At 45.6% G+C, this 27,495-nt stretch overlaps 1 protein-coding gene across 12 annotated transcripts in view; it reads left to right on the forward strand.

Moving 5' to 3' along the window:
* Positions 1-681: 681 nt before the first annotated feature.
* Positions 682-27,495, forward strand: part of LOC110524815 (discs large homolog 1-like protein) — a 297,429-nt gene continuing 270,615 nt past the window's right edge. For 5 of the 12 annotated variants that reach the window (XM_036978806.1, XM_036978807.1, XM_036978813.1 and 2 more), the window contains exons 1-3: positions 685-1,515; positions 1,951-2,082; positions 20,916-21,091. In XM_036978806.1, the coding sequence (XP_036834701.1) occupies positions 1,497-1,515; positions 1,951-2,082; positions 20,916-21,091 (327 nt within the window). In that variant the 5' untranslated portion in view covers positions 685-1,496. Of the gene's footprint in view, positions 1,516-1,950; positions 2,083-20,915; positions 21,092-27,495 lie in introns of all 12 variants that reach the window. The other 7 variants (XM_036978809.1, XM_036978810.1, XM_036978823.1 and 4 more) reach the window with 3 other exon arrangements.

Consider the following 27,495-nt stretch of genomic DNA (forward strand, 5'->3'; position numbering starts at 1 on the left):
GTGTGTGTAGCACACACAGTGTGTGTAGTGTCGTGGACAATATTCAATAAGTTCCCATGGCACTGAACTGGTGAAGTCCTCACACTTTAACCAGGTATTGGGATTATTACCATCAATCTGACATGTCAGGGGTGTAATCTTCCAATTCATTGCCTGTCCTCGATAGTTTCATCTTTATCTTATTTAATTTCAACTTTATTTGACCAGGTAGGCCAGTTGAGAACAAGTTCTCATTTACAACTGCGACCTGGCCAAGATAAAGCAAAGCAGTGCGACAAAAAACAACAACACAATCTCATCAAACACCCTGTTTTTACAATTCTCTCTATGCAAATATTTGTATTTGAACATTAACAAATGAAAACATTTACATAGTAATACAGTTCATTTAAACCAAAATGTGTTTCGCCCTCCTGAAAAACCTGTGTGTGCTTCAATGTAACTTTTGTTAGTCTATGCAACAATGTTATGGCTACAATGACACTCTTCAGAAAAACACTGTAAAACCCCGAGCCAACACCATGTATGTATTCATAGGTTTGAGACCAGTCAATGTAAAGTGACCTTTGAAAGCAGTTTAAAGTTTTTGTTGTTGTAATAAACTCTTCGAGCTCAGCTCCTCTGTAACCTACCGACACCATTGGGTGGCGAGAGGTTGATCATGTGATCCGATTCCACACTTCGGACGCCATTTTGGAGGAAAGTTTGGAATTCCTGATACATTGGTGGAAAGAAGGAGGAGGGGAGAGCGCCGAGCAAGGGAACTTTGACTTGTGGAAATATTGCCGGACCGAGATAGATAAAAGCTTGAGAGCGGGAAACGAATAATTCAGCACTCAGAAACAAAAAAGAGGATTTACTCCCTAAATGCACAGACTGAACTTTGGGATTCGTTACTCGCAGTTTCTTCTGCCAATTTGAACTGCACTGCACATGTTCTCAGATTTTCAGGCTGCTCAATGAATTGCACCGTACAGAGCTGGGCTTGCTGAGAACCGGTTTGTTTATGTTTAGTGTATGAGAATTGATTGGAGATACGAACGTGACATACGGCAGTAGTGTTTCACATAGCTGTTAGTGGGAAACTGGTGTCGGGAATCCTGCGCTGTCTCTACTGGCACTAACCTAAATGAACCCTGTCAGTTAGCCCTGCCAGGGATACAAGCTGGTCACATTGGCATTCACGGCGGGTCATCAGAATAGCCTTTAATCTACCAAAAAAAATCGGATTCATTGCATGTTTATAGTCCAGTAAGAAAAAACGGTGCCTTTTGTAGTCTATTGAACGGCCGGGAGCTATAGCGCACATTGCGTTTTTTGAGGAGAGAAGAGACTAGTTTCTGTTCATGCTAAAACGGTGTAAACTCCTGGCTCTGCCCCTCTGGCAACTGTAGCAAAGGATATCTGAAGCAAGGGAGTGTAGGCTACTACACCAAACATTAGCCTGCACGAAACAGTGCCTGCGTCTACTTTTCCTGCTGCACTTGGGAGCTGTCATGCCTATACGAAAGAAAGGTGAGAATCCCGATTCGTCTGTTTTCTGAAAGATATCACATGTAATGGCAGCCTGCTATGAAAGCGATATGCTACAGAATGTCAATAGCTGTAGCAAGCTAAAGCAAACTACAGCAGGCCAATGCAGACGAATATATACATATTTTTTTGCCACCTCATGTGTTGCCACATCAACTGATATCGTGCAACAAATATAGCGATAGACAGAGCCACATATGTTGCATATTACACGTGAGTTGTTGCCAGTGCATTCTGCCACCTGACTGTCTCTCAGTCACCGAATATGAAACCCTTAGCCAGTCTGTTGATATCACATAACCTATATCAATCCCATAAACTATATCAATCCTGTTGCTTTAAATTTGATGATGTATCAATGTAGTTGCCATTTATTCACTCATTGCCTTGTTGGTTGTTGATATGTTTTGTTTACAGATGCTCAAAGAGCTTTACTGCTCATGGAGGAATACAAGACGAAACTTGGACAGACAGAAGACAGACAACTCAGACAGTCATTAGAAAGACTCATCAACATCTTTCAGAGCAACCTCTTCCAAGCCTTGATAGGTATGATACCCCTTCATTCAAACCCAGGCCTAATCTGTCCACAAAGTCTGTCAAATCAGTCGACTTCCTCTACTTTTCCCCTGTATTGTCACCTGCCTAACCTGCTTGAGCAACGCAAACAGGTTTTTCTGTTTTTACCCGGAACCTGCCTCTCCCCTACCCGGAGCACACTGATCTCAACATGCTGGAGTTGAAGTGTTTTAACCAGCAAGGAAGACAGTCACTTAATTCCAACAGAATGGTCATTATAAATCTGTTTTAATTTGAATAATTTCAAGTTATCCTGTGCCTTCTCTAGGTTTCATAACTGTAATGACATAGTAACTACTATACCACTAACTCATTTCAAACTGAATTAGTTTAGTTTCCTATCGCTACGATTCAGTCATTGTTTTCTGTGGGCTGTCTTTTAGTTTACTGACTTGTAATAACTGTCTTGTTCCCAAAGTAACCTACTGACTGCTTGGCATGAGGGCTGCGTGGTGTAAAGTCTTGTCCTATAAGCTTTGACGCCACGGCAACGCCACGGCAACGCCACAGAGCAGGAATTCCCAATGTGTTGTTCATTCTGGCTTCCCCTCCTCTCCTTATTGTAGTATTGACCCAGAAGTGGTGGTTTTCGGGTGCCTGGCCTCCTACCAAGAACCTGTCTCGAATGTCTTGAGTTACATCTCTGTTTTTAAACTGTGTGTGTGTGTGTGTTGGCTATGTCCCCCCTTTTTATAGGCCCTGCATTGCAGTATAAGGCTAGTATAATTATTTGTTTTTACAGCTGATTTCAACACCCAAAGAATCAAACAAAACATTGTTCTGTGTAATTGCGGGCTTGTGTGCTGAAATCAGTCGTTTTTTGATAAAAACGTCATTTTATGTGACGTCAGAGCTGCAGGCCACCCACTCTAGTCGCTGCTCAAGTCCCGTCGTAAATCGTTGAGTTGAGTCGCGCCAGTATTTTGTTTTTCTGTTTTGATTGAATACAGGCCTACACAGGTTGAGAGTCGTCTGCTATAATCTGTCACAGTAGCCAATAAAGAGGGTGTGTGTGTTGTACTGTAGATGGTTGGACTTAGTTACAACATCTCCTCTAATAGGCCCCTTTAGATCGAAGGTCTGGAAGATACCCGGGCTGCTCACAGATACTGGCTGTTGCTTTACTCTGTTTGTTTTTTTGTTCGGGGGGGGGGGGGGGGGGGGGGGGTTGGTCCTCCCAACAAAAGTTGAAGAATGGTCACATTTGATCACGGTAGTATTCGTGTTCCATTTCTTTGAGTGAAAGGTTCCGCAGATGTCCGTCACCCTAGAGAAGATGCTGTGATCCGGTGCTTAATATCAGTTGTTCCAGGATGAAAGATACCATTAACAACCCTGTCAACTCTGGGAAGACACTTTCTTGTTGTTTCTGTGATAGAACTTCCAGTCCGGACAGTTGGGCGAACTCATTTGATTCCTTTCCACCAGCCCACCCCTAGGGCCACCTCCACCCCTACAGTAACTCTTACGGATTGAAACCCTTGCATTCACTGGTGTAATTGAAGAGGAATGGTTGTTGATTGGCTAACCACTCCTCATTGTCCTCCTGTATGTGTTTCTTTAATCTCATTAGCTGGTCTCTCTGCCTCTCCCCCTGTCTCTCCCCCTGTCTCTCTCTCTCTGTCTCTCTCTCTGTCTCTCTCTCTGTCTCTCTCTCTGTCTCTCTCTCTCTGTTTCTCTCTCTGTCTCTCTCTCTGTCTCTCCCCCTGTCTCTCTCTCTGTCTCTCCTCCTGTCTTTCTCTCTCCCCCTGTCTTTCTGTCTCTCCCCCTGTCTCTCGGTCTCTCCCCCTGTCTCTCTGTCTCTCCCCCTGCCTCTTTCTCTCTCCCCCTGCCTCTCTCTCTCTCCCCCTGCCTCTCTCTCTCTCTCCCCCTGCCTCTCTCTCTCTCCCCCTGCCTCTCTCTCTCTCCCCCTGCCTCTCTCTCTCTCCCCCTGCCTCTCTCTCTCTCCCCCTGCCTCTCTCTCTCTCCCCCTGCCTCTCTCTCTCTCCCCCTGCCTCTCTCTCTCTCCCCCTGCCTCTCTCTCTCTCCCCCTGCTTCTCTGTCTCTCCCCCTGTCTCTCTGTCTCTCCCCCTGTCTCTCCCCCTCTCCCCCCCTGTCGCTCTCGGTCTCTCCCCCTGTCGCTCTCGGTCTTTCCCCCTGTCTCTCTCGGTCTTTCCCCCTGTCTCTCTCGGTCTCTCCCCCTGTCTCTCTCGGTCTCTCCCCCTGTCTCTCTCGGTCTCTCCCCCTGTCTCTCTCTGTCTCCCCCTGTGTCTCTATGTCTCTCTCTCCCCCTGTGTCTCTATGTCTCTCTCTCTCCCCCTGTGTCTCTCTCTCCCCCTGTGCCTCTCTCTCTCCCCCTCTCTCTCCCCCTGTGTCTCTCTCTCTCCCCCTGTCTCTCCCCCTGTCTCTCCCCCTGTGTCTCTCTCTCTCTCCCCCTGTCTCTCCCCCGTCTCTCTCTCTCCCCCTGTCTCTCCCCCGTCTCTCTCTCTCCCCCTGTCTCTCCCCTGTCTCTCTCTCTCCCCCTGTCTCTCCCCCTGTCTCTCCCCTGTCTCTCTCTCTCCCCCTGTCTCTCCCCTGTCTCTGTCTCTCCCCCGTCTCTCTCTCTCCCCCTGTCTCTCTCTCTCCCCCTGTCTCTCTCTCTCTCTCTCCCCCTGTCTCTCTCTCTCTCTCTCTCTCTCTCCCCCTGTCTCTCTCTCTCTCTCTCTCTCCCCCTGTCTCTCTCTCTCTCTCTCTCTCTCTCCCCCTGTCTCTCTCTCTCTCTCTTCCCCTGTCTCTCTCTCTCTCTCTTCCCCTGTCTCTCTCTCTCTCTCTTCCCCTGTCTCTCTCTCTCTCTTCCCCTGTCTCTCTCTCTTCCCCTGTGTCTCTCTCTCTCTCTCTCTCTCTTCCCCTGTGTCTCTCTCTCTCTCTCTCTCTTCCCCTGTGTCTCTCTCTCTCTCTCTCTCTTCCCCTGTGTCTCTCTCTCTCTCTTCCCCTGTGTCTCTCTCTCTCTCTCTCTCTCTTCCCCTGTGTCTCTCTCTCTCTCTCTCTCTCTCTCTTCCCCTGTGTCTCTCTCTCTCTCTCTCTCTTCCCCTGTGTCTCTCTCTCTCTTCCCCTGTCTCTCCCCCTGTCTCCCAACCCCAGTGTTTTATTCTTTGATCAGGTCACACAGAATATTTCTTGACCCTTGCATGGTTACACAGGTTCAGGCATTATACACACATGACTGACTGCTGAATTATACACAGACATACAGTAATCTACTACGCACACACACCCACACACACACACACGCTTACACACACATACACACGCATACACACACCGCCTCTGACCCTCTCTCGTTCACTCCTCCCTCCCTACTTTTGGGTCCTGTTGGTTGCTGATGAAAAAGCAAGATATGTATGATAAGAGTCAGGCGTGTAATCCGTCCACTGACATGATTACTCCGATGCTACTGCTGGTAATCCCTCCTGATTTACTTGCTGGTCAGAGAGTAGTCTTCAGAGGAGTGTGTGTGTGTGTGTGTGTGTCATTTTTCAAGATGTAGACTGGCAGCGTTATCCAACTCTTATTGGACCTGATCACAGTGCAGAAGTAGAGGATGTTGGTTTTTAGTTGAATAGTAACCCAGGTCTGTTTTACTTGGACGAATATGACTGTGGCTACTGTACTCGATACACATTCAAAAACGTTTTACAGCTGCTTATATCGTTAGGGCTTGTGCAGCTGTATCAAACCACCTGGATAGAGATTGTGTGTGTGTGTGTGTGTGTGTGTGTGTGTGTTTGCTGAATTGTGTTTGAGAAGGGAGGATACAGTTGAATCTGAATTGCATAGACACACCCAAGGTGATGAATTTCATTCATGGCATGCTTTGAAACCTGATAAAAAGTCTAATTTGTTTCATCCTCCTCTACCCTTTCTCCTCCTCCCCCTGTATGTCAGAGAGCTGTATAGAGCTCCACCCAGGACCCATTATGCCACACCAGGGTATCCTGCTCTAATTATTTCCTATAGCAGTCTATCCTATATATAGTGTCAGGCAGTCTTCAATGGTGCAAGGTGAATACAGCAGACAGGAAGGCCAACTATCTTCAGTGTGTCTTTGGTCTAATAGAAACTGCGTCTTGATTTTGACGTTTTGGGTATTGGCAATAAAAAAATAAAAAAATTAAACATAAAAAACAACAACTTTTATTTAACCAGGTAGGCTAGTTGAGAACAAGTTCTCATTTACAACTGGCTAAGATAAAGCATAGCAGTGCGACAAAAACAACACACATGGGATAAACAAACGTACAGTAAATAACACAATAGAAAAAATCTATACATAGTGTGTGTAAATGTAGTAAGATTAGGGAGGTAAGGCAATAAATAGGCCATAGTGGTGAAATAATTACAATTTAGCATTAACACTGGAGTGATAGGTGTGCAGATGATGTGCAAGTAGAGATACTGGGGTGCAAAAGAGGAAGAAGATAAATAACAATATGGGGATGAGGTAGTTGGGTGTGCTATTTACAGATGGGCTGTGTAAGGGTGTAATGATCAATAAGCTGCTCTGACAGCTGATGCTTAAAGTTAGTGAGGGAGATATGTCTCCAGCATCAGTGATTTTTGCAATTTGTTCCAGTCACTGGCAGCAGAGGACTGGAAGGAAAGGCGGCCAAAGGAGGAGTTGGCTTTGGGGATGACCAGTGAAATATACCTGCTGGAGTGCGTACTGTGGATGGGTGTTGCTATGGTGACCAGTGAGCTCAGATAAGGCAGGGTTTTACCTAGCAAAGACTTATAGATGACCTGGAGCCAGTGGGTTTGGCGACGAATATGAAGCGAGGGCCAGCCAGCGAGAGAGTACAGGTCGCAGTGGTGGGTAGGGACCTCAGATACCCACCACTGCGACCTGTATGCCAAACCCACTGGCTCCAAGTCATCTATACGTCTCTGCTAGGTAAAGTCCCCCCTTATCTGAGCTCACTGGTCACCATACTGAGCCATATTGGGCCTTGTGACAAAACAGATGGCACTGTGATAGACTATATCCAGTTTGCTGAGTAGAGTGTTGGAGGCTATTTAGTAAATTACATTGTCGTGGATCGGTAGGATAGTCAGTTTTACGAGGGTATGTTTGGCAGCAAATGTGAAAGAGGCTTTGTTGCGAAATAGGAAGCCGATTTGAGATTTAATTTTGGATTGGAGATGCTTAATGTGAGTCTGGAAGGAGAGTTTACAGTCTAACCAGACACCTTGGTATTTGTAGTTGTCCACATACAGTGGGGCAAAAAAGTATTTAGTCAGCCACCAATTGTGCAAGTTCTCCCACTTAAAAAGATGAGAGGCCTGTAATTTTCATCATCAGTACACTTCAACTATGACAGACAAAATGAGGAGAAAAAATCCAGAAAATCACATAGTAGGATATTTAATGAATTTATTTGCAAATTATGGTGGAAAATAAGTATTTGGTCACCTACAAACAAGCAAGATTTCTGGCTCTCATAGACCTTCTTTAAGAGGCTCCTCTGTCCTCCACTAGTTACCTGTATTAATGGCACCTGTTTGAACTTGTTATCAGTATAAAAGACACCTGTCCACAACCTCAAACAGTCACACTCCAAACTCCACTATGGCCAAGACCAAAGAGCTGTCAAAGGACCCCAGAAACAAAATTGTAGACCTGCACCAGGCTGGGAAGACTGAATCTGCAATAGGTAAGCAGCTTGGTTTGAAGAAATCCATTAGGAAATGGAAGACATACAAGACCACTGATAATCTCCCTCGATCTGGGGCTCCACGCAAGATCTCACCCCGTGGGGTCAAAATGATCACAAGAACGGCGTGTGGACCTAGTGAATGACCTGCAGAGAGCTGGGACCAAAGTAACAAAGCCTACCATCAGTAACACACTACACCGCCAGGGACTCAAATCCTGCAGTGCCAGACGTGTCCCCCTGCTTAAGCCAGTACATGGCCAGGCCTGTCTGACGTTTGCTAGAGAGCATTTGGATGATCCAGAAGAAGATTGGGAGAATGTCATATGCTCAGATAAAACCAAAATATAACTTTTTGGTAAAAACTCAACTCGTCGTGTTTGGAGGACAAAGAATGCTGAGTTGCATCCAAAGAACACCATACCGACTGTGAAGCATGGGGGTGGAAACATCGTGCTTTGTGGCTGTTTTTCTGCAAAGGGACCAGGACGACTGATCCGTGTAAAGGAAAGAATGAATGTGGCCATGTATCGTGAGATTTTGAGTGAAAACCTCCTTCCATCATCAAGGGCATTTAAGATGAAACGTGGATGGGTCTTTCAGCATGACAATGATCCCAAACACACCGCCCGGGCAATGAAGGAGTGGCTTTGTAAGAAGCATTTCAAGTTCCAGGAGTGGCCTAGCCAGTCTCCAGATCTCAACCCCATAGAAAATCTTTGGAGGGAGTTGAAAGTCCATGTTGCCCAGCAACAACCCCAAAACATCGCTGCTCTAGAGGAGATCTGCATGGAGGAATGGGGCAAAATACCAGCAACAGTGTGTGTGAACCTTGTGAAGACTTACAGAAAACGTTTGACCTCTATCATTGCCAACAAAGGGTATATAACAAAGTATTGAGAAACTTTTGTTATTGACCAAATACTTAATTTCCACCATAATTTGCAAATAAATTCATAAAAAATCCTACAATGTGATTTTCAGGATTTTTTCTCTTCTCATTTTGTCTGTCATACTTGAAGTGTACCTATGATGAAAATTACAGGCCTCATCTTTTTAAGTGGGAGAACTCGCACAATTGGTGCTGACTAAATACTTTTTTGCCCCACTGTATTCAAAGTCAGAAACGTCCAGAGAGAGTAGTGATGCTAGTCGGGCAGGCGGGTGTGGGCAGCGATCGGTTGAAGAGCATGCATTTAGTTTTACATGCATTTAGTTTAACTTGCATTTAAGAGCAGTTGGAGTCCACTGAAGGAATGTTGTATGGCATTGAAGCTCGTCTGGAGGTTTGTTAACACAGTGTCCAAAGAAGGGCCAGAATTTTACAGAATGGTGGAGTCTGCATAGAGGTGGATCAGAGAATCACCAGCAGCAAGAGCGACATCATTGATATAGACAGAGAATCGTCCGGAGTCGGCCCAAGAATTGAACCCTGTGGCACCCCCGTAGAGACTGGCAGAAGTCCGGACAACAGGCCCTTCGATTTGATACACTGAACTCTATCTGAGAAGTAGTAGGTGAACCAGGCGAGGCAGTCATTTGAGAAACCAAGGCGGTTGAGTCTGCCTATAAGAATGCGGTGATTGACAGAGTCAATCCTTGGCCAGGTCGAGGAAGACGGCTGCACAGTACTGTCTTTTATCGATGGCGGTTATGATATCGTTTAGGACCTTGAGCGTGGCTGAGGTGCACCCATGACCAGCTTGGAAACCAGATTGCATAGCGGAGAAGGTACGGTGGGATTTGGAATGGTCAGTGATCTGTTTGTTAACTTGGCTCTCGAAGACTTTAGAAAGGCAGGGCAGGATAGATATAGGTCTGTAACAGTTTGGGTCTAGAGTGTCTCCCCCTTCGAAGAGGGGGATGACCGCAGCAGCTTTCCAATCTTTAGGGATCTCAGATGATACGAAAGAGAGGTTGAACAGGCTAGTAATAGGGGTTGCAACAATTGTGGCGGATAATTTTAAAGAGGGTCCAGATTAGAGGTCGACCGATTTATGATTTTTCAACGCCGATACCGATTACTGGAGGACAAAAAAGCCGATACCGATTTAATCGGTCGATTTTTAGAATGTATTTGTAATAATGACAATTACAACAATACTGAATGAACACTTATTTTAACTTAATATAATACATCAATAAAATCTATTTAGCCTCAAATAAATAATGCAACATGTTCAATTTGGTTTAAATAATGCAAGAACAACGTGTTGGAGAAGAAAGTAAAAGTGCAATATGTGCTATGTAAGAAAGCTAACGTTTAAGTTCCTTGCTCAGAACATGAGAACAAATGAAAGCTGGTGGTTCCTTTTAACATGAGTCTTCAATATTCCCAGGTAAGTTTGAGGTTGTAGGAATTATAGGACTATTTCTCTCTATACCATTTGTATTTCATGAACCTTTGACTATTGGATGTTCTTATAGGTATTGCCAGTGTAACAGTATATGTTTATGTTTATGGTTAGGTACACGTTGGAGCAACGACAGTCCTTTTTCGTGAATGCGCATTGCATCGATTATATGCAACACAGGACACGCTAGATAAACTAGTAATATCATCAACCATGTGTAGTTATAACTAGTGATTATGATTGATTAAGTTTAATGCTAGCTAGCAACTTACCTTGGCTTCTTACTGCATTCTCGTAACAGGTGGGCTCCTCGTGAGGCAGGTGGTTAGAGCGTTGGACAATTTAAAAAACATTTTTTACCCCTTTTTCTCCCCAATTTCGTGGTATCCAATTGTTGTAGTAGCTTGTCTCATTGCTACAACTCCCGTACGGGCTCGGGAGAGACGAAGGCTGAATGTCATGCGTCCTCCGATACACAACCCAACCAGCCGTACTGCTTCTTAACACAGCGCGCATCCAACCCGGAAGCCAGCCGCACCAATGTGCACCTGGCAACCTTGGCTAGCGCGCACAGCGCCCGGCCCGCCACAGGAGTCGCTGGTGCGCGATGAGACAAGGCGATCCCTACCGACCAATCCCTCCCTAACCCGGGCGACGCTAGGCCAATTGTGCGTCGCTCTACGGACCTCCCGGTCGTGGCCGGTTACGACAGAGCCTGGGTGCGAACCCAGGGACTCTGATGGCACAGCTGGCGCTGCAGTACAGCGCCCTTAACCACTGCGCCACCCGGGAGGCCGCGTTGGACTAGTTAACCGTTGGTTGCAAGATTGAATCCCCCGAGATGACAAGGTAAAAAATCTGTCGTTCTGCACCTGAACAGGCAGTTAACCCACTGTTCTTAGACCATCATTGAAAATAAGAATCTGTTCTTAACTGACTTGCCTCGTTAAATAAAGATACAAAAACAACAAAAAACAATCGGCGTCCAAAATTACCTAATTTATCGGCCATTCGATTAAATCGGTTGACCTCTAGTCCAGATTTTCTAGCCCAGCTGATTTGTACAGGTCCAGGTTTTGCAGCTCATTCAGAACATCAGCTATCTGGATTTGGGTGAAGGAGAAGTGGGGGGGCTTGGGAAGTTGCTATGGGGGGTGCAGAGCTGTTGGCCGGGGTTAGGGGTAGCCAGGTGGAAAGCATGGCCAGCCGTAGAAAAATGCTTCTTTAAATTCTCGATTATCGTAGATTTATCATGCTGACCGTGTTACCTAGCCTCAGTGCAGTGGGCAGCTGGGAGGAGGTGCTCTTTTTCTCCATGGACCTCAGTGGCTCAACTTTTTGCAGTTTGTGCTACAGGATGAGAATTTCTGTTTTAAAAAGCTAGCCTTTGCTTTCTTAACTGACTGTATATTTGTTCCTAACTTCCCTGAAAAGTTCCATATCGCTGGGGCTATGCGATGCTAATGCAGAACGCCACAGGATGTTTTTGTGCTGGTCAAGGGCAGTCAGGTCTGGAGTGAACCAAGGGCTGTTCTTAGTTCTAAAAATGTTTTGAGTGAGGCATGCTTATTTAAGATGGTGAGGAAGGCACTTTTAAAGAATAACCAGGCATCCTCTACTGACGGGATGAAATGTCAAACACTAAGTTGTAAGGATCTTGCTATGTTGGGCCTGCTATAAGTAGCCTTATCCTGTGTGTGTGTGTGCTTTTCTCCTACCACCCAGTGCACTTTTCTTCTACCACCCACACACTCTTCTCTGGCCTCCAAGCTCAGGTATCTGGTAATGGTATGATAACTTGCTGACCTGCCTTCACAGGTCAGTCCCCTCTTAGCAGGTCAGAGTCAACATGCCTTGACCTGGTGCCCATGGGTTAGAGGTGAGAGGTCAGGGACCTTGACTAACTTTAACCCTGTGAAGGACTACATATTTAAAAGCTAGACTGACTGAGGAATACACCAGTTCTAAGCTGTAGTGCTGTACTTTCTCTCACACATGATGTAAGGTAAGTGGTTTACCATGGGGGTTCCCTCCAGTGTATTGCCTTCCTGTGGCAGGTTGTAACCTGAGACGTCGCGTAATAATCTTGGGCTCTCCCTTTTAAGTGTTGTGTATCAGAGCCTCAATACCTTACCTGGTCTAGGCTCTGCATTGCCCTGCAAACAACCCTCTATTTACCTGGTCTAGGCTCTGCCAGGCCCTGTAAACAACCCTCTATTTACCTGGTCTAGGCTCTGCCAGGCCCTGTAAACAACCCTCTGGTCTAGGCTCTGCCAGGCCCTGTAAACAACCCTCTGGTCTATGCTCTTGCCAGGCCCTGCAAACAACCCTCTATTTACCTGGTCTAGGCTCTGCCAGGCCCTGTAAACAACCCTCTATTTACCTGGTCTAGGCTCTGCCAGGCCCTGTAAACAACCCTCTGGTCTAGGCTCTGCCAGGCCCTGTAAACAACCCTCTGGTCTAGGCTCTGCCAGGCCCTGCAAACAACCCTCTATTTACCTGGTCTAGGCTCTGCCAGGCCCTGCAAACAACCCTCTATTTACCTGGTCTAGGCTCTGCCAGGCCCTGTAAACAACCCTCTATTTACCTGGTCTATGCTCTGCCAGGCCCTGCAAACAACCCTCTATTTACCTGGTCTAGGCTCTGCCAGGCCCTGCAAACAACCCTCTATTTACCTGGTCTAGGCTCTGCCAGGCCCTGTAAACAACCCTCTATTTACCTGGTCTATGCTCTGCCAGGCCCTGCAAACAACCCTCTATTTACCTGGTCTAGGCTCTGCCAGGCCCTGTAAACAACCCTCTATTTACCTGGTCTAGGCTCTGCCAGGCCCTGTAAACAACCCTCTATTTACCTGGTCTAGGCTCTGCCATGCCCTGTAAACAACCCTCTATTTACCTGGTCTAGGCTCTGCCAGGCCCTGCAAACAACCCTCTATTTACCTGGTCTAGGCTCTGCCAGGCCCTGTAAACAACCCTCTATTTACCTGGTCTAGGCTCTGCCAGGCCCTGCAAACAACCCTCTATTTACCTGGTCTAGGCTCTGCCAGGCCCTGCAAACAACCCTCTATTTACCTGGTCTAGGCTCTGCCAGGCCCTGCAAACAACCCTCCATTTACCTGGTCTATGCTCTGCCATGCCCTGCAAACAACCCTCCATTTACCTGGTCTATGCTCTGCCAGGCCCTGCAAACAACCCTCTGGTCTATGCTCTGCCAGGCCCTGCAAACAACCCTCTGGTCTATGCTCTGCCAGGCCCTGTAAACAACCCTCTATTTACCTGGTCTAGGCTCTGCCAGGCCATGTAAACAACCCTCCATTTACCTGGTCTATGCTCTGCCAGGCCCTGTAAACAACCCTCTGGTCTAGGCTCTGCCAGGCCCTGCAAACAACCCTCCATTTACCTGGTCTATGCTCTGCCAGGCCCTGCAAACAACCCTCCATTTACCTGGTCTAGGCTCTGCGAGGCCCTGCAAACAACCCTCTATTTACCTGGTCTAGGCTCTGCCAGGCCCTGTAAACAACCCTCCATTTACCTGGTCTATGCTCTGCCAGGCCCTGTAAACAACCCTCTATTTACCTGGTCTATGCTCTGCCAGGCCCTGTAAACAACCCTCTATTTACCTGGTCTAGGCTCTGCCAGGCCCTGTAAACAACCCTCTATTTACCTGGTCTATGCTCTGCCAGGCCCTGCAAACAACCCTCTGGTCTAGGCTCTGCATTGCCCTGCAAACAACCCTCTATTTACCTGGTCTAGGCTCTGCCAGGCCCTGCAAACAACCCTCCATTTACCTGGTCTATGCTCTGCCAGGCCCTGTAAACAACCCTCCATTTACCTGGTCTATGCTCTGCCAGGCCCTGCAAACAACCCTCTATTTACCTGGTCTAGGCTCTGCCAGGCCCTGTAAACAACCCTCTATTTACCTGGTCTAGGCTCTGCCAGGCCCTGCAAACAACCCTCCATTTACCTGGTCTAGGCTCTGCCAGGCCCTGCAAACAACCCTCCATTTACCTGGTCTATGCTCTGCCAGGCCCTGTAAACAACCCTCCATTTACCTGGTCTATGCTCTGCCAGGCCCTGCAAACAACCCTCCATGTCACATGTGCCGAATAAACAGGTGTAGTAGACCTTCTTACTTACAAGCCCTTAACCAACAATGGCGTTTTTAAGAAAATATTTACTAAATAAAGTAAAGAAATAATCCAAAGTAACAATATTGAGGCTATATACAGGGGGTACTGGTACCGAGTCAGTGTGGGGGTACAGGTTAGTCGAGGTAATTGAGGTAATTTGTACATGTAGGTCGGGGTAAAGTGACTATGCATAGATAATAAACAACAAGTAGCAGCAGTGTAAATGGAAGAAAAAGAATGGGAGCTGGGGTCAATGAAATAGTCCGGTGGCCATTTGATTAGCTGTTCAGCAGTCTTATGGCTTGGGGGTAGAAGCTGTTAAAAACCTCTAAAGGATCCACCCCCTTTTCCCCCAATTTTCACCTAAAATGACATGCCCAAATCTAACTGCCTGTAGCTCAGGACCTGAAGCAAGGATATGCATGTTCTTGATATCATTTGAAAGGAAACACTTTGAAGTTTGTGGAAATGAATGTAGGAGAATATAACACATTAGAGCTGGTAAAAGATAATACAAAGAAAAATCCAACTGTTTTCTTTGTATTTGTTTTGTACCATCTTTGAAATGCAAGAGAAAGACCCTAATGTATTATTCCAGCCCAGGCGCAATTTAGATTTTGGCCACTAGATGGCAGCAGTGTATGTGCAACGTTTTAGACTGATCCAATGAACCATTGCATGTCTGTTCAAAATGTTGTATCAAGACTGCCCGAATGGGCCTAATTGGTTTATTAATAACTTTTCAAGTTCATAACTGTGCACTCTCCTCAAACAATAGCATGGTATTCTTTCACTGTAATAACTACTGTATATTGGACAGTGCCGTTAGATTAACAGGAATTTAAGCTTTCTGCCAACATCCGACATGTCTATGTCCTGGGAAATGTTCTTGTTACATACAGCCTCATGCTAATCACATTAGCTCAACCGTCCCGAGGGTGGGACACCGATCTGTAGAGATCCACATCTCCTTTGTCTTGATCACGTTGATGGAGAGGTTGTTGTCCTGGCACCACAATGCCAGGTCTCTGACCTCCTCCCTATAGGTGGTCTCATTGTTGTCGGGGACCAGGCCTACCACAGTTGTTGTCTGCAGACTTAATGATAGTGTCGGAGTCATGCTTGGCCACTCAGTCGGGGGTGAACAGGGAGTACAGGAGGGGACTAAGCACGCACCCCGAGGGCGTGTGTTGAGGATGAGGTTGCCAGATGTGTTGTTACCTACGCTTACCACCTGGGGGCAGCCCGTCAGGAAGCTCAGGATCCAGTTGCAGAGGGAGATGTTTAGGCCCAGGGTCCTTAGCTTAGTGCACTCAAAGCTCTTCACTATGGTGTTGAACGCTGAGCTGTAGTCAATGAACAGCATTCTCACATAGGTGTTCCTTTTTGTCCAAGTGGGAAAGGGCATTATGGAGTGCAATAGAGATTGTCATCTGTTGGGGCGGTATGTGAATTGGAGTGGGTCTAGGGTTTCTGTGATGATGGTGTTGATGTACACTACAAATTCAGGTAAACGATCATCCATGTCGGCATCGAATGCTCCACCATGACATTTGTTTTTTGTATTCTCAAAACGGTTGTAGCCAACATCTGCAGACTTGACTAAAAACTGTTTCTTGATAGGCCTGTTTGTATTTAGTTCCCACAAAATGCAAGATAATGTGAAAACGTGTTCCCTTTCATCGAGATCTGCTTCTTCTTTTCCTTTTTACGAGATATTTTAGCTTAGTCAGCATGAGGATGTTATTTTTCTCTTCTCCTGTTCAAGTGGTGTGAAGTTCTGTAGCCTGACCTCACAGTGACTTCCTCTACATCGGCATGGCAACACAGAACTTCTGTAGTAATCATCAATCAGTTACACCAACCCAGTACCATACGCTAGTGTAGTCGCTGGTGATTCGCTTCTGAATCCCTACCAGTCCTGTTTGCACGTCTGTAAAACTGACACATGTACCGTGTTTATCGAGCAGTTAGCCAAGCCAAGCTCCCTAGTGAAATGCCAATTGAAGCTCGTCTGGAGGTTAGTTAACACCGTGTCCAAGGAGGGGCCAGAAGTATACAGAATGGTGTATACTCTATCAGAGAAGTAGTTGGTAAACCAGGCGAGGCCAATCATTTGATAAACAGATGTGTATCTGCTTTAACAAAAAATGGGCCTCAGGATCTCGTCACTTTATTTCTGTGCATTCAAATTGCTATCAATAAAATGCAGTTGTGTTCGTTGTCCGTAGTTTATGCCTGCCCATTCCATAATCCCACCGCCACCATGGGGCACTCTGTTCACAACGTTGACATCAGCAACCTGCTCACCCACACAACACCATTACACGTGGTCTGCGGTTGTGAGGGCTGTTGGACATACTGCCAAATTCTTTTAATGCCCCCAGCACAAGGTTCACCTGTGTAATGATCATGCTGTTTAATCAGCTTCTTGGTGTGCCACTCCTGTCAGATGGATGGATTATCTTGGCAAAGAAGAAATGCTCACAAACAGGCATGTAAACAAATTTGTGCACAAACATTTAGATAAATAAGCTTTTTGTGCGCATGGAACATTTCTGTGATCTTATATTTCAGCTCATGAAACATCGGACCAACACTTTACATGTTGCGTTTATATTTTTGTTCCGTGTTAATGCTAATGAGTACATTGGGAAAAGGTGATACCTAGTCAGTCGTTCAACTGAAATGTGTCTTCCGCATTTAACCCAACCCCTCTGTATCAGAGAGGTGCGGGAGGCTGCCTTAATCGACATCATCGGCACCAGGGGAACACATTGCAAACATTTTTTTGTTGTTGAATTTTTACCCCTTTTCTCCCCAATTTCGTGGTATCCAATTGTTTTTGGTAGCTACTATCTTGTTTCATCGCTACAACTCCCGTATGGGCTCGGAAGAGACGAAGGTTACAAGTCATGCGTCCTCCAACCAAGCCGCACTGCTTCTTAACACAGCGCGCATCCAACCCGGAAGCCAGCCGCACCAATGTGTCGGAGGAAACACCGTGCACCTGGCAACCTTGGTTAGCGTGCACTGCGCCCGGCCCACCACAGAAGTCGCTGCTGCGCGATGAGACAAGGATATCCCTACCGGCCAAGCCCTCTTTAACCCGGACGACGCTAGGCCAATTGTGCGTCGCCCCACGGACCTCCCGGTCGCGGCCAGTTGCGACAGAGCCTGGGCGCGAACCCAGGGTCTGTGGTGGCACAGCTGGCGCTGCAGTACAGCGCCCTTAAGCCCTATCTTCTGTATACCACCCCTACCTTGTTACAACACAGCTGATTGGCTCATGCATTAAGAAGGACAGAAATTCCACAAATTAACTTTTAACAAGGCACACCTGTTAATTGAAATGCTTTCCAGGTGACTACCTCATGACGCTGGTTGAGAGAATGCCAAGAGTGTGCAAAGCTGTCATCTTGTCATTTTATTTTTATTTTTAAGAAAAGCACTTTTTTTTTTGTTCATTGAATAACATCAAATTGATCAGAAATACAGAGTAGACATTGTTAATGTTGTAAATGACTATTGTAGCTGATTTAAAAAAAGATATATATATATTTTTAATGGAATATCTACATAGGTGTACAGAGGCCCATTATCAGCAAGTCCTGTGTTCCAATGGCGCGTTGTGTTAGCTAATCCAAGTTTATCATTTTAAAAGGCTAATTGATCATTAGAAATCCTTTTTGCAATTATGTTGGCACAGCTGAAAACTGTTGTCCTGATTAAAGAAGCAATAAAACTGGCCTTCTTTAGACTAGTTGAGTATCTGGAGCATCAGCATTTGTGCGTCGATTTACAGGCTCAAAATGGCCAGAAACGAAGTCCTTTCTTCTGAAACTCGTCAGTCTATTCTTGTTCTGAGAAACGAAGGCTATTGCATGGGAGAAATTGCCAAGAAACTGAAGATCTCGTACAATGCTGTGTACTACTCCTTTCACAGAACAGCGCAAACTGGCTCTAACCAGAATAGAAAGAGGAGTGGGAGGCCCCGGTGCACAACTGACCAAGAGGACAAGTACATTAGAGTGCCTAGTTTGAGAAATGGACGCCTCACAAGTATTCAACTGGCAGCTTCATTAAACAGTACCCACAAAACAGCAGTCTCAATGTCAACAGTGAAGAGGCGACTCCGGGATGCTGGTCTTCTAGGCAGAGTACCTATGTCTAGTTCTTTTTATTGGCCAGTCTGAGATATGGCTTTTTCTTTGCAACTCTGCCTAGAAGGCCAGCATCCCGGAGTCGCCTCTTCGCTGCAATATAGAACATAGTCAAAATAAAGAAAACCCCTTGAATGAGTAGGTGTGTCCAAACTTTAGACTGGTACTGTAAGTATTTGACAATTGTTTTGTTTATTTATAGGAAGTTATTTGAAAATACTTTTAAATATTTCAAATAGAGGTAGCTGATTTGGCCACATTCTTTTTACGATTTAGTTGAGAGAGGTCTCGCTGATAGTTTTTGCCATTTTTGCCATGTAATTCATGGGTTCAAGTCGTAGGTCTATTTGAAATCTCTTAGCTGTTATGTCCTTAAAGTTAAGGTCATATTGAATGGGAATGAAGAGCATAAAGATCTGACACGGCTCACAGGGATAGCTAGGCTTGGCCTTTACACTACTGGTTCTCTGAACTAGTGTCATCAGCCCTTACTCATGTAACATGCTACTGTACATAGCTCAGATACATCATATGCCTGACTAGGACTGTTACTCTATACGTACGTACGTGTGTGTGTGTGTGTGTGTGTGTGTGTGTGTGTGTGTGTGTGTGTGTTCCAAGAACCACTACTACAAATGGTTAATTATTATTATGACAGACCGATTTATAATTCACTGTATCACAATTCCAGTGGGTCAGAAAGTTGACTGTGCCTTTTAAACAGCTTGAAAAATTCCAAAAAATGATGCCATGGCTTTAGAAGCTTCTGATAGGCTAATTGACATCATTTGAGTGGTGTACCTGTGGATGTATTTCAAGGCCTACCTTCAACCTCAGTGCCTCAGTGCCATTTGAGAGGTGTACCTGTGGATGTATTTCAAGGCCCCTACCTTCAACCTCAGTGCCTCAGTGCCATTTGAGAGGTGTAGGTGTATGTAAACTTGTATGTAGACTTCAACTGTACACTTGCTAACATGCTGAGACCAACTGTAAGTAAGTGTAAGTCGGAAGTTTACATACACCTTAGCCAAATACATTTAAACTCAGTTTTTCACAATACCTGACATTTAATCACAGTAAAAATTCCCTGTTTTAGGTCAGTTAGGATCACCACTTTATTTTAAGAATGTGAAATGTCAATAATAGTAGAGAGAATGATTATTTCACCTTTTTATTTCTTTCATCACATTCCCAGTGGGTCAGAAGCTACTTAAATACACTCAATTAGTATTTAGTAGCATTACCTTTAAATTGTTTAACTTGGGGTCAAACGTTTCGGGTAGCCTTCCACAAGCTTCCCACAATAAGTTGGGTGAATTTTGGCCCGTTCCTCCTGACAGAGCTGGTGTAACTGAGTCAGGTTTGTAGGCCTCTTTGTTCACACATGCTTTTTCAGTTATGCCCACAAATATTCTATAGGATGGAGGTCAGGGCTTTGTGCTGGCCACTCCAATACCTTGACTTTGTTGTCCTTATGCCATTTTGCCTCAACTTTGGAAGTATGCTTGGGGTCATTGTCCATTTGGAAGACCCATTTGCGACTAAGCTTTAACTTCCTGAGATGTTGCTTCAATATATCCACATAATTATGTTTCCTCATGATGCCATCTATTTTTTGAAGTGCACCAGTCCCTCCTGCAGCAAAGCACCCACACAACATGATGCTGCCACCCCCGGGCTTCAGGGTTAGGATGGTGTTCTTTTGCTTGCAAGCCTCTCCCTTTTTCCTCCAAACATAATGGTGGTCATTATGGCCAAACAGTTCTATTTTTGTTTCATCAGACCAGAGGAAATTTTTCCCAAAAGTACGATCTTTGTCCCCATGTGCAGTTCCAAACCGTAGTCTGGCTTTTCTATGGTGGTTTTGGATCTGGGGCTTCTTCCTGGCTGAGCGGCCTTTCAGGTTATGTCGATATAGGGCTGTGGATATACATACTTTTGTACCCGTTTCCTCCAGCATCTTCACAAGGTCCTTTGCTGTTGTTCTGGGATTGATTTGCACTTTTGATTTCTATTTTCTGGAATTTTCCAAGCTGTATAAAGGCACAGTCAAATTAGTGTATGTAAACTTCTGACCCACTGGAATTGTGATACAGTGAAATAATTGTAGTAGATGTAGATGTCCTAACCGACTTGCCAAAACTATAGTTTGTTTTGAGTGGTTTGAAAAACGAGTTTTAATGTCTCCAACCTTAGTGTATGTAAACTTCTGACCCACTGGAATTGTGATACAGTGAAATAATTGTTGGAAAAATAACTTGTCATGCACAAAGTAGATGTCCTAACCGACTTGCCAAAACTATAGTTTGTTTGAGTGGTTTGAAAAACTAGTTTTAATGTCTCCAACCTTAGTGTATGTAAATGCTGAAACCAGAGACATAATATGCCAGTTGAAGTATTCTGATTTGTGTTTTTCCAAGAACCACAAAATCCAGTGCTAACAGATTCCCCACTCTCCATTTCCTCCTTCTCCTCCCTACTCCTCCAGATATCCAGGAGTTTTATGAAGTGACCTTACAGGAAGGCCAGACATCTGTAGAGCCAGTCAAGCCTGCAGAGCCCCCAGCTCCCCCTGTCACCCTGTGGGACTTCTCCAGCCTTCCCTCCCCCTCTACAGCTGTCACCTCTGACACCCTGCCCAGCAGCCTTACGTCCAGCATAGAGGTAAGCAAACTTTATAGCATTGTGATAAGTACTTATTTGCACCTTGTTTGGTAAAAGCCCTGTTTATATTTTGCCCAAATCTGGCAACCCACTCCACTAGAACGGATGTGATATAAAGCCAGGCTGCTGCTCACTGTTCCTATAGGCTTGCTGTGGCAACTGGCAACCCGTTCACTGTTCCCATGCTCTATGTTTCTGGCTGTGTGCCCAGTTACCATACATTGCACTTTGCGTGTTTAGGCTTAGGTTTTAGTCTTGAGTGTGTGTGTGAGAAAATGCTGATCCTCCTGTATAATTAATGTACACCACAGTAGTGTGGCTACAGTACTGCTGGCTGTCTTTGAGATGAGATGATGTGGAGCATACGCCCCTCCTGGTCCTCTGCCCCCTCCTGGTCCTCTGCCCCCTCCTGGTCCTCTGCCCCCTGCTGGTCCTCTGCCCCCTCCTGGTCATTTGCCCCCTCCTGGTCCTTTGCCCCCTCCTGGTCCTCTGCCCCCTCCTGGTCCTCCATCTACTACACCCATACTGTGGTTCTACCATAGAAATGGAATCCATAGAAAGGCAATGTGACTGGCAAACTCATGGATACCCAATGGCTGCCTGTCCACTAGGCCTGACCTCGTTTAGTCGGCTGGTGGATTGTTTGGTCATTGGCTGTTGATCGACAGCGTTTAATTTTTTTATCGAGCGGTCACAAGTATTATATATTTATTTTTTTATGGCACACGAGACGGCTGTCTGATTCCCGCCTGTCGGAGTGGACTAATCCGTTGCTGCGGCGGGGATGGTACAGTCCATCACTCTAAGACAGGCTTCGGCAACGTAAGGCCCATTCCACTAGAACGAGGTATTTGCCTTGGCGTGCCCCCCCCCCCAAAAAAGTATAAAAATAAGTGAAATTGTATTTGTTTTCGATAAATGGCTACCGCTTTGGACTGTGAGAGTATTCCACAGCCTACAGTATGTGAAGAATAATGTGTCTTGGGTATAATTTGAAATGTTGATTCAATAAGGAGAGTGTGACTAAAATGGCCAAGGCACATCTCTCTATGATTGTTAGGGTCTATCACTTACCTATTACTTATATCACCAGTAGTATGTTTACCGTCCATTCCCATCATTTCTAATCTACACTGTTTGTTTGGTTACGTTAATTTCTGTTAATGCATTCGATATATCATTATTACAATTGTTTACCGTTCTCATTGTCCATGTGAACACTTTGTTTGAGCTCACTATGCTACATTTGTGAGAATGTAGCATTTGGTTCATTACATTTTACGAGTTTTGTCAATTGATTAATTGTCTGATAGTCTTTCTGATTGTCTCACCGCCACTAATGAGCTGTGAAGCTTCTGAGTGATTTTTTTATTCACCTCAAACAGCAAGTAAACAAAGTCTGTTTTTACATCCATTGAGAATGACAATAGTTCCCTCAATATATCTGAAACATCTTTCCAGCTCTCTCCCTTTCAATAACCACGAGCCTCGGCGAGAAAAATGTAATGCTCTGATCCAGTGGAAACGTCATAAAATACCTGATTACTTCTTATCCCTTGCGCAAATAAAGCTGTGTCTGTCAGGAGCTCACTGGTGCTGGAAACCAAAAACTGAAGGCCCAGAATAATGAATACAATGTTGCAAGTTTGCTAGTGTGGGCTGGACCCAGTTGATAGTTGACTTAATACAATGTTGCAAGTTCATTGTTGACAGGCGGAGTAGGAAGATTAATGCAATTAAAAGAACATGACAAACAAACCTCTGTGTGTAGCCAGTGTGATTTGTAGGATATTTATTTTGTATCTGTATATTTTCTACCTGCAATGTTTTTATTTATTGGCTTTATGTAGGCCATTTTTTTACCTAGTTGGCAATGGGACATAAATACGTTATTATTTAAATTAAGCTGTTCCACTAAACTATGCATATGAAAATCATAACTGGCATGCAGATCGGTAGAAATAGGAAGGTAAATTGGCACTTCACATGACAACGGTTGCCGACCCCTGGTGTAGCCTATTACAGGCTACTTCAGGAGCATAATGGCAGAATCTGTGAAGAGGAGGGTTGGGTCGGGAACAGTTTTTCAAATTTAGAATTGTTATCTAGATCTCTGGCTCCCTCTTGAGTCATTTTTGTACCATAATTACGATTTCAAACGGTGTGCTTAAAGCCTCAGACAAGCTCAGTGCATATAGTTGATTTTATTCAAACGCGTGTCTATATATGGAAAAATCATTGTTTTAAAAATGTCAACCAATTGATGGGTTGAAAGAACAAGACAATTCTCAGTCGACCAAGAGGTGACATCGTTGAGGCCTGTTCTATGGATTCTATTTCTATGGTTTCTACCATACAGAGGCTATGCATTCCTGTCCTGTCTCTGTAGGTCTCTCTGTCAATCATACCAAACTATCTGTGAAAGAGACATAGGACGCTTCCTTCTGAGGTGTCCTGTCCTGTTATCTCATCTTGAATTCTCAGGAAGTGTTACCTTTGTCCTTAATAATGAACCTTTTTGTATTGAGAGAGATAAAATGGGGGAGAGGGGGGGGGGGGGGGGGGGGGGTTATAGCCATAGATATAGCACCCTGATATTAGACTCTGTGGTTATATCTGTTCATCTTCATGTGGCATCACAATAGTTGGGCACAACTATTAAGCCGCTTGGAAGAAATGTCATTGTGTGTTCATGCCTGATATCAGCCAGTGAGTTTGTTCTGTGTTGCTGCTTTCCATTCATTGATATTTTATTTTAGCAATATATGCTGGAGCCTTCAAGGTACTGAGTCTGAAAGTGATTTGCAGTCACCACCCATGTCAGCTTGGTAATAGTCCATATTCTCATATTTGATATTGCAATGTCCCTGTTTAATTGTTCAAGCTGTGGGTGATATTTCTCTGTAAGACCTTCTTTTAGTTAAAGTTTAAGCTATGTTTTAAAGGATATCTTTTCATGGCAACGTCTTTGTTGAAATGAATTGATTGTCTCTCTCTCCCCTCCTCCCTGTCAATAACCTGGCCTTGGTAGGACTCTCCCCTCCTAACAGAAATACTCCTTGTGCTAGGAAAATCTTTTTCTGCCGAGTTCAGGCACGTAAGTACTCTGTTTAGACGAGGTGTGTTCTGTTCTGTCACTCCATGCCTATCTACAGGTCAATCAGAAACTATTCAGACCCCTTCCCTTTTTCCACATCCACAGAATTATTCTAAAATTGAATAAATGTTTAAAAAAAATACACATCACACTACACTACAATACCCCATAATGACAAAGCAAACATAAGTTGTTTTTTAAATGTTTGCAAATGTATTAAAATAACAAAACAGATATACCTTATTTATGTATGTATTCAGACCCTTTGCTACGAGACTCGAAATTGATCTCAGGTGCATCCTGTTTCCATTGATCACCCTTGAGTGTTTCTACAACTTGATTGGAGTCCCACCTGTGATCAATTCAATTGATTGGACATGATTTGGAAAGGCACACACCTGTCTATATGTCCCACAGTTGATGACAGTGCATGTCAGAGCAAAAATCAAGCCATGAGGTTGAAGGAATTGTCTGTAGAGCTCTGAGACAGGATTGTGTCAAGGCACAGATCTGGGGAAGGGTACCAAAACATTTCTGCAGCATTGAAGGTCCCCAAGAACACCGTGGCCTCCATCACTCTTAAATTGAAGTAGTTTGGAACCAACACGACTCTTCCTAGAGCTGGCAGCCCTGCCAAACTGAGTAAATGGGGGAGAAGGGCCTTGATCAGGGAGGTGACCAAGAACCCGATGATCACTCTGACAGAGCTCCAGAGTTCCACTGTGGAGATGGGTGTCCTTCTGGAAGGTTCTCCCATCACTGCAGCACTCCACCAATCAGGCCTTTATGGTAGAGTGGCCAGACGGAAGCCACTCCTCAGTAAAAGGCACATGACAGCCGGCTATGATTTTGCCAAGAAGCACCCAAAATTCAGATGAAACCAAGATTGAACTATTTGGCCTGAATGCCAAGCGGCACATCTGAAGGAAACATCTGGAGGAAACCTGACACCATCCCTATGGTGGTGCATAGTGGTGGCAGCATCATGCTGTGGGGATGTTGTTCAGAGGAGGGGACTGGGAGACTAGTCAGGACCGAGGCAAAGATGAACAGAACAAGGTATAGAGATCCTTGATGAAAACCTGCTCCAGAGCGCACAGGACCTCCGACTGGGGTGAAGGTTCTCGTTCCAGGACAATGACCCTAAGCACACAGCCAAGACAATGCAGGAGTGGCTTTGGGACAAGTCTCTGAATGCCCTTGAGTTGCCCAGCCAGAGCCTGGACTTGAACCCGATCGAACATCTCTAGAGAGACCTGAAAATAGCTGTGCAGTGATGCTCCCCATCCAACCTGACAGAGCTTGAGAGGAGCGTTACATACACAGAGAGGTTAGAGAGGTTGAAGCAGGAGACTGTTATATACACAGAGAGGTTGGAACAGGAGTCTTGTAGCGTCATACCCCAAAATACTTAAGGCTGTAATCACTGCCAACGGTGCAGTGAAATGTCTAAAAAAACGGTTTTTGCTTTGTCATTATGGGGTATTGTGTGTAGATTGATGAGAGGGGAAACGGATACATTTTATAAGAAGGCTGTAACGTAAGGAAAATATGGAAAAAGTCAAGGGGTCTGAATACTTTCCGAACTCACTGTATCTGCCTCATGGCATGATGTCATCCAGTCACTCACCGGGCTCTGATTTCTGGTAGATTCCATATACTCCTGGTACCATTTCACTCCTGGTCTCGGTCCCCGAAATGTCATTGTCCCATTCGTCCACTCTTACCTAGGCCTACAACAGACTTAGTGCCTCTGATAACTGGACATGTTTTTAAATGTGTCATTACCTAGCACATCTCTTACTTGTAGTTAAGAAGAAGGGGTCGCCACACTTGCTGCGAAAGTTGTTCTGCTTTTCCATCATCTATCAGTGTTAGTCAGTTTTCTGTCCACTTCTGGGCTTAGCGTTGCTAGTGAGGGAGAGTGGAGGGAGCCGCCAGTGAGGAGTCTGTCCACTTCTGGGCTTAGCGTTGCTAGTGAGGGAGAGTGGAGGGAGCCAGTGAGGAGTCTGTCCACTCTGGGTTTAGCGTTGCTAGTGAGGGAGAGTGGAGGGAGCCGCCAGTGAGGAGTCTGTCCACTTCTGGGCATAGCGTTGCTAGTGAGGGAGAGTGGAGGGAGCCAGTGAGGAGTCTGTCCACTCTGGGTTTAGCGTTGCTAGTGAGGGAGAGTGGAGGGAGCCAGTGAGGAGTCTGTCCACTCTGGGCTTAGCGTTGCTAGTGAGGGAGAGTGGAGGGAGCCGCCAGTGAGGAGTCTGTCCACTTCTGGGCATAGCGTTGCTAGTGAGGGAGAGTGGAGGGAGCCAGTGAGGAGTCTGTCCACTCTGGGTTTAGCGTTGCTAGTGAGGGAGAGTGGAGGGAGCCAGTGAGGAGTCTGTCCACTCTGGGCTTAGCGTTGCTAGTGAGGGAGAGTGGAGGGAGCCAGTGAGGAGTCTGTCCACTCTGGGCTTAGCGTTGCTAGTGAGGGAGAGTGGAGGGAGCCAGTGAGGAGTCTGTCCACTCTGGGCTTAGCGTTGCTAGTGAGGGAGAGTGGAGGGAGCCAGTGAGGAGTCTGTCCACTCTGGGCTTAGCGTTGCTAGTGAGGGAGAGTGGAGGGAGCCAGTGAGGAGTCTGTCCACTCTGGGCTTAGCGTTGCTAGTGAGGGAGAGTGGAGGGAGCCAGTGAGGAGTCTGTCCACTCTGGGCTTAGCGTTGCTAGTGAGGGAGAGTGGAGGGAGCCAGTGAGGAGTCTGTCCACTCTGGGCTTAGCGTTGCTAGTGAGGGAGAGTGGAGGGAGCCAGTGAGGAGTCTGTCCACTCTGGGCTTAGCGTTGCTAGTGAGGGAGAGTGGAGGGAGCCAGTGAGGAGTCTGTCCACTCTGGGCTTAGCGTTGCTAGTGAGGGAGAGTGGAGGGAGCCAGTGAGGAGTCTGTCTACTCTGGGCTGTGCCTTTAGGGAAGTCATTTGACGGCTTCATGCTCCACAGAACACCATCTGAGATCCAGACTGTTGTAATATTCATATGTTTAGACCTCCCTGAAGGTCACTGGGTCTCTAATATTTACCTGCTGACATCCTCTTGTTTTTTTATTTTAATATTGAGGTCTGGGAGCTTTCCATACGTTTAGTTGATACATGACGTATATAGAGAATATTATGTTTGACAGAATATTACATTAGAAATTAGTACATCGCAAATGTTGCTGTATTTCAAATGTGTGATTTGAGTGAGTTTCATTGTAATCGATTCCATTGAGGGGTGATTTTTCTTCCAACTCGATAGGTTGTTAAAGCTGCCCGTTATGACGAAAGCATTCCTTGATTAGCACAGTTT

Source organism: Oncorhynchus mykiss, chromosome 5 (assembly GCF_013265735.2).
Source record: "Oncorhynchus mykiss isolate Arlee chromosome 5, USDA_OmykA_1.1, whole genome shotgun sequence".
Taxonomy (NCBI): Eukaryota; Metazoa; Chordata; class Actinopteri; order Salmoniformes; family Salmonidae; genus Oncorhynchus; species Oncorhynchus mykiss.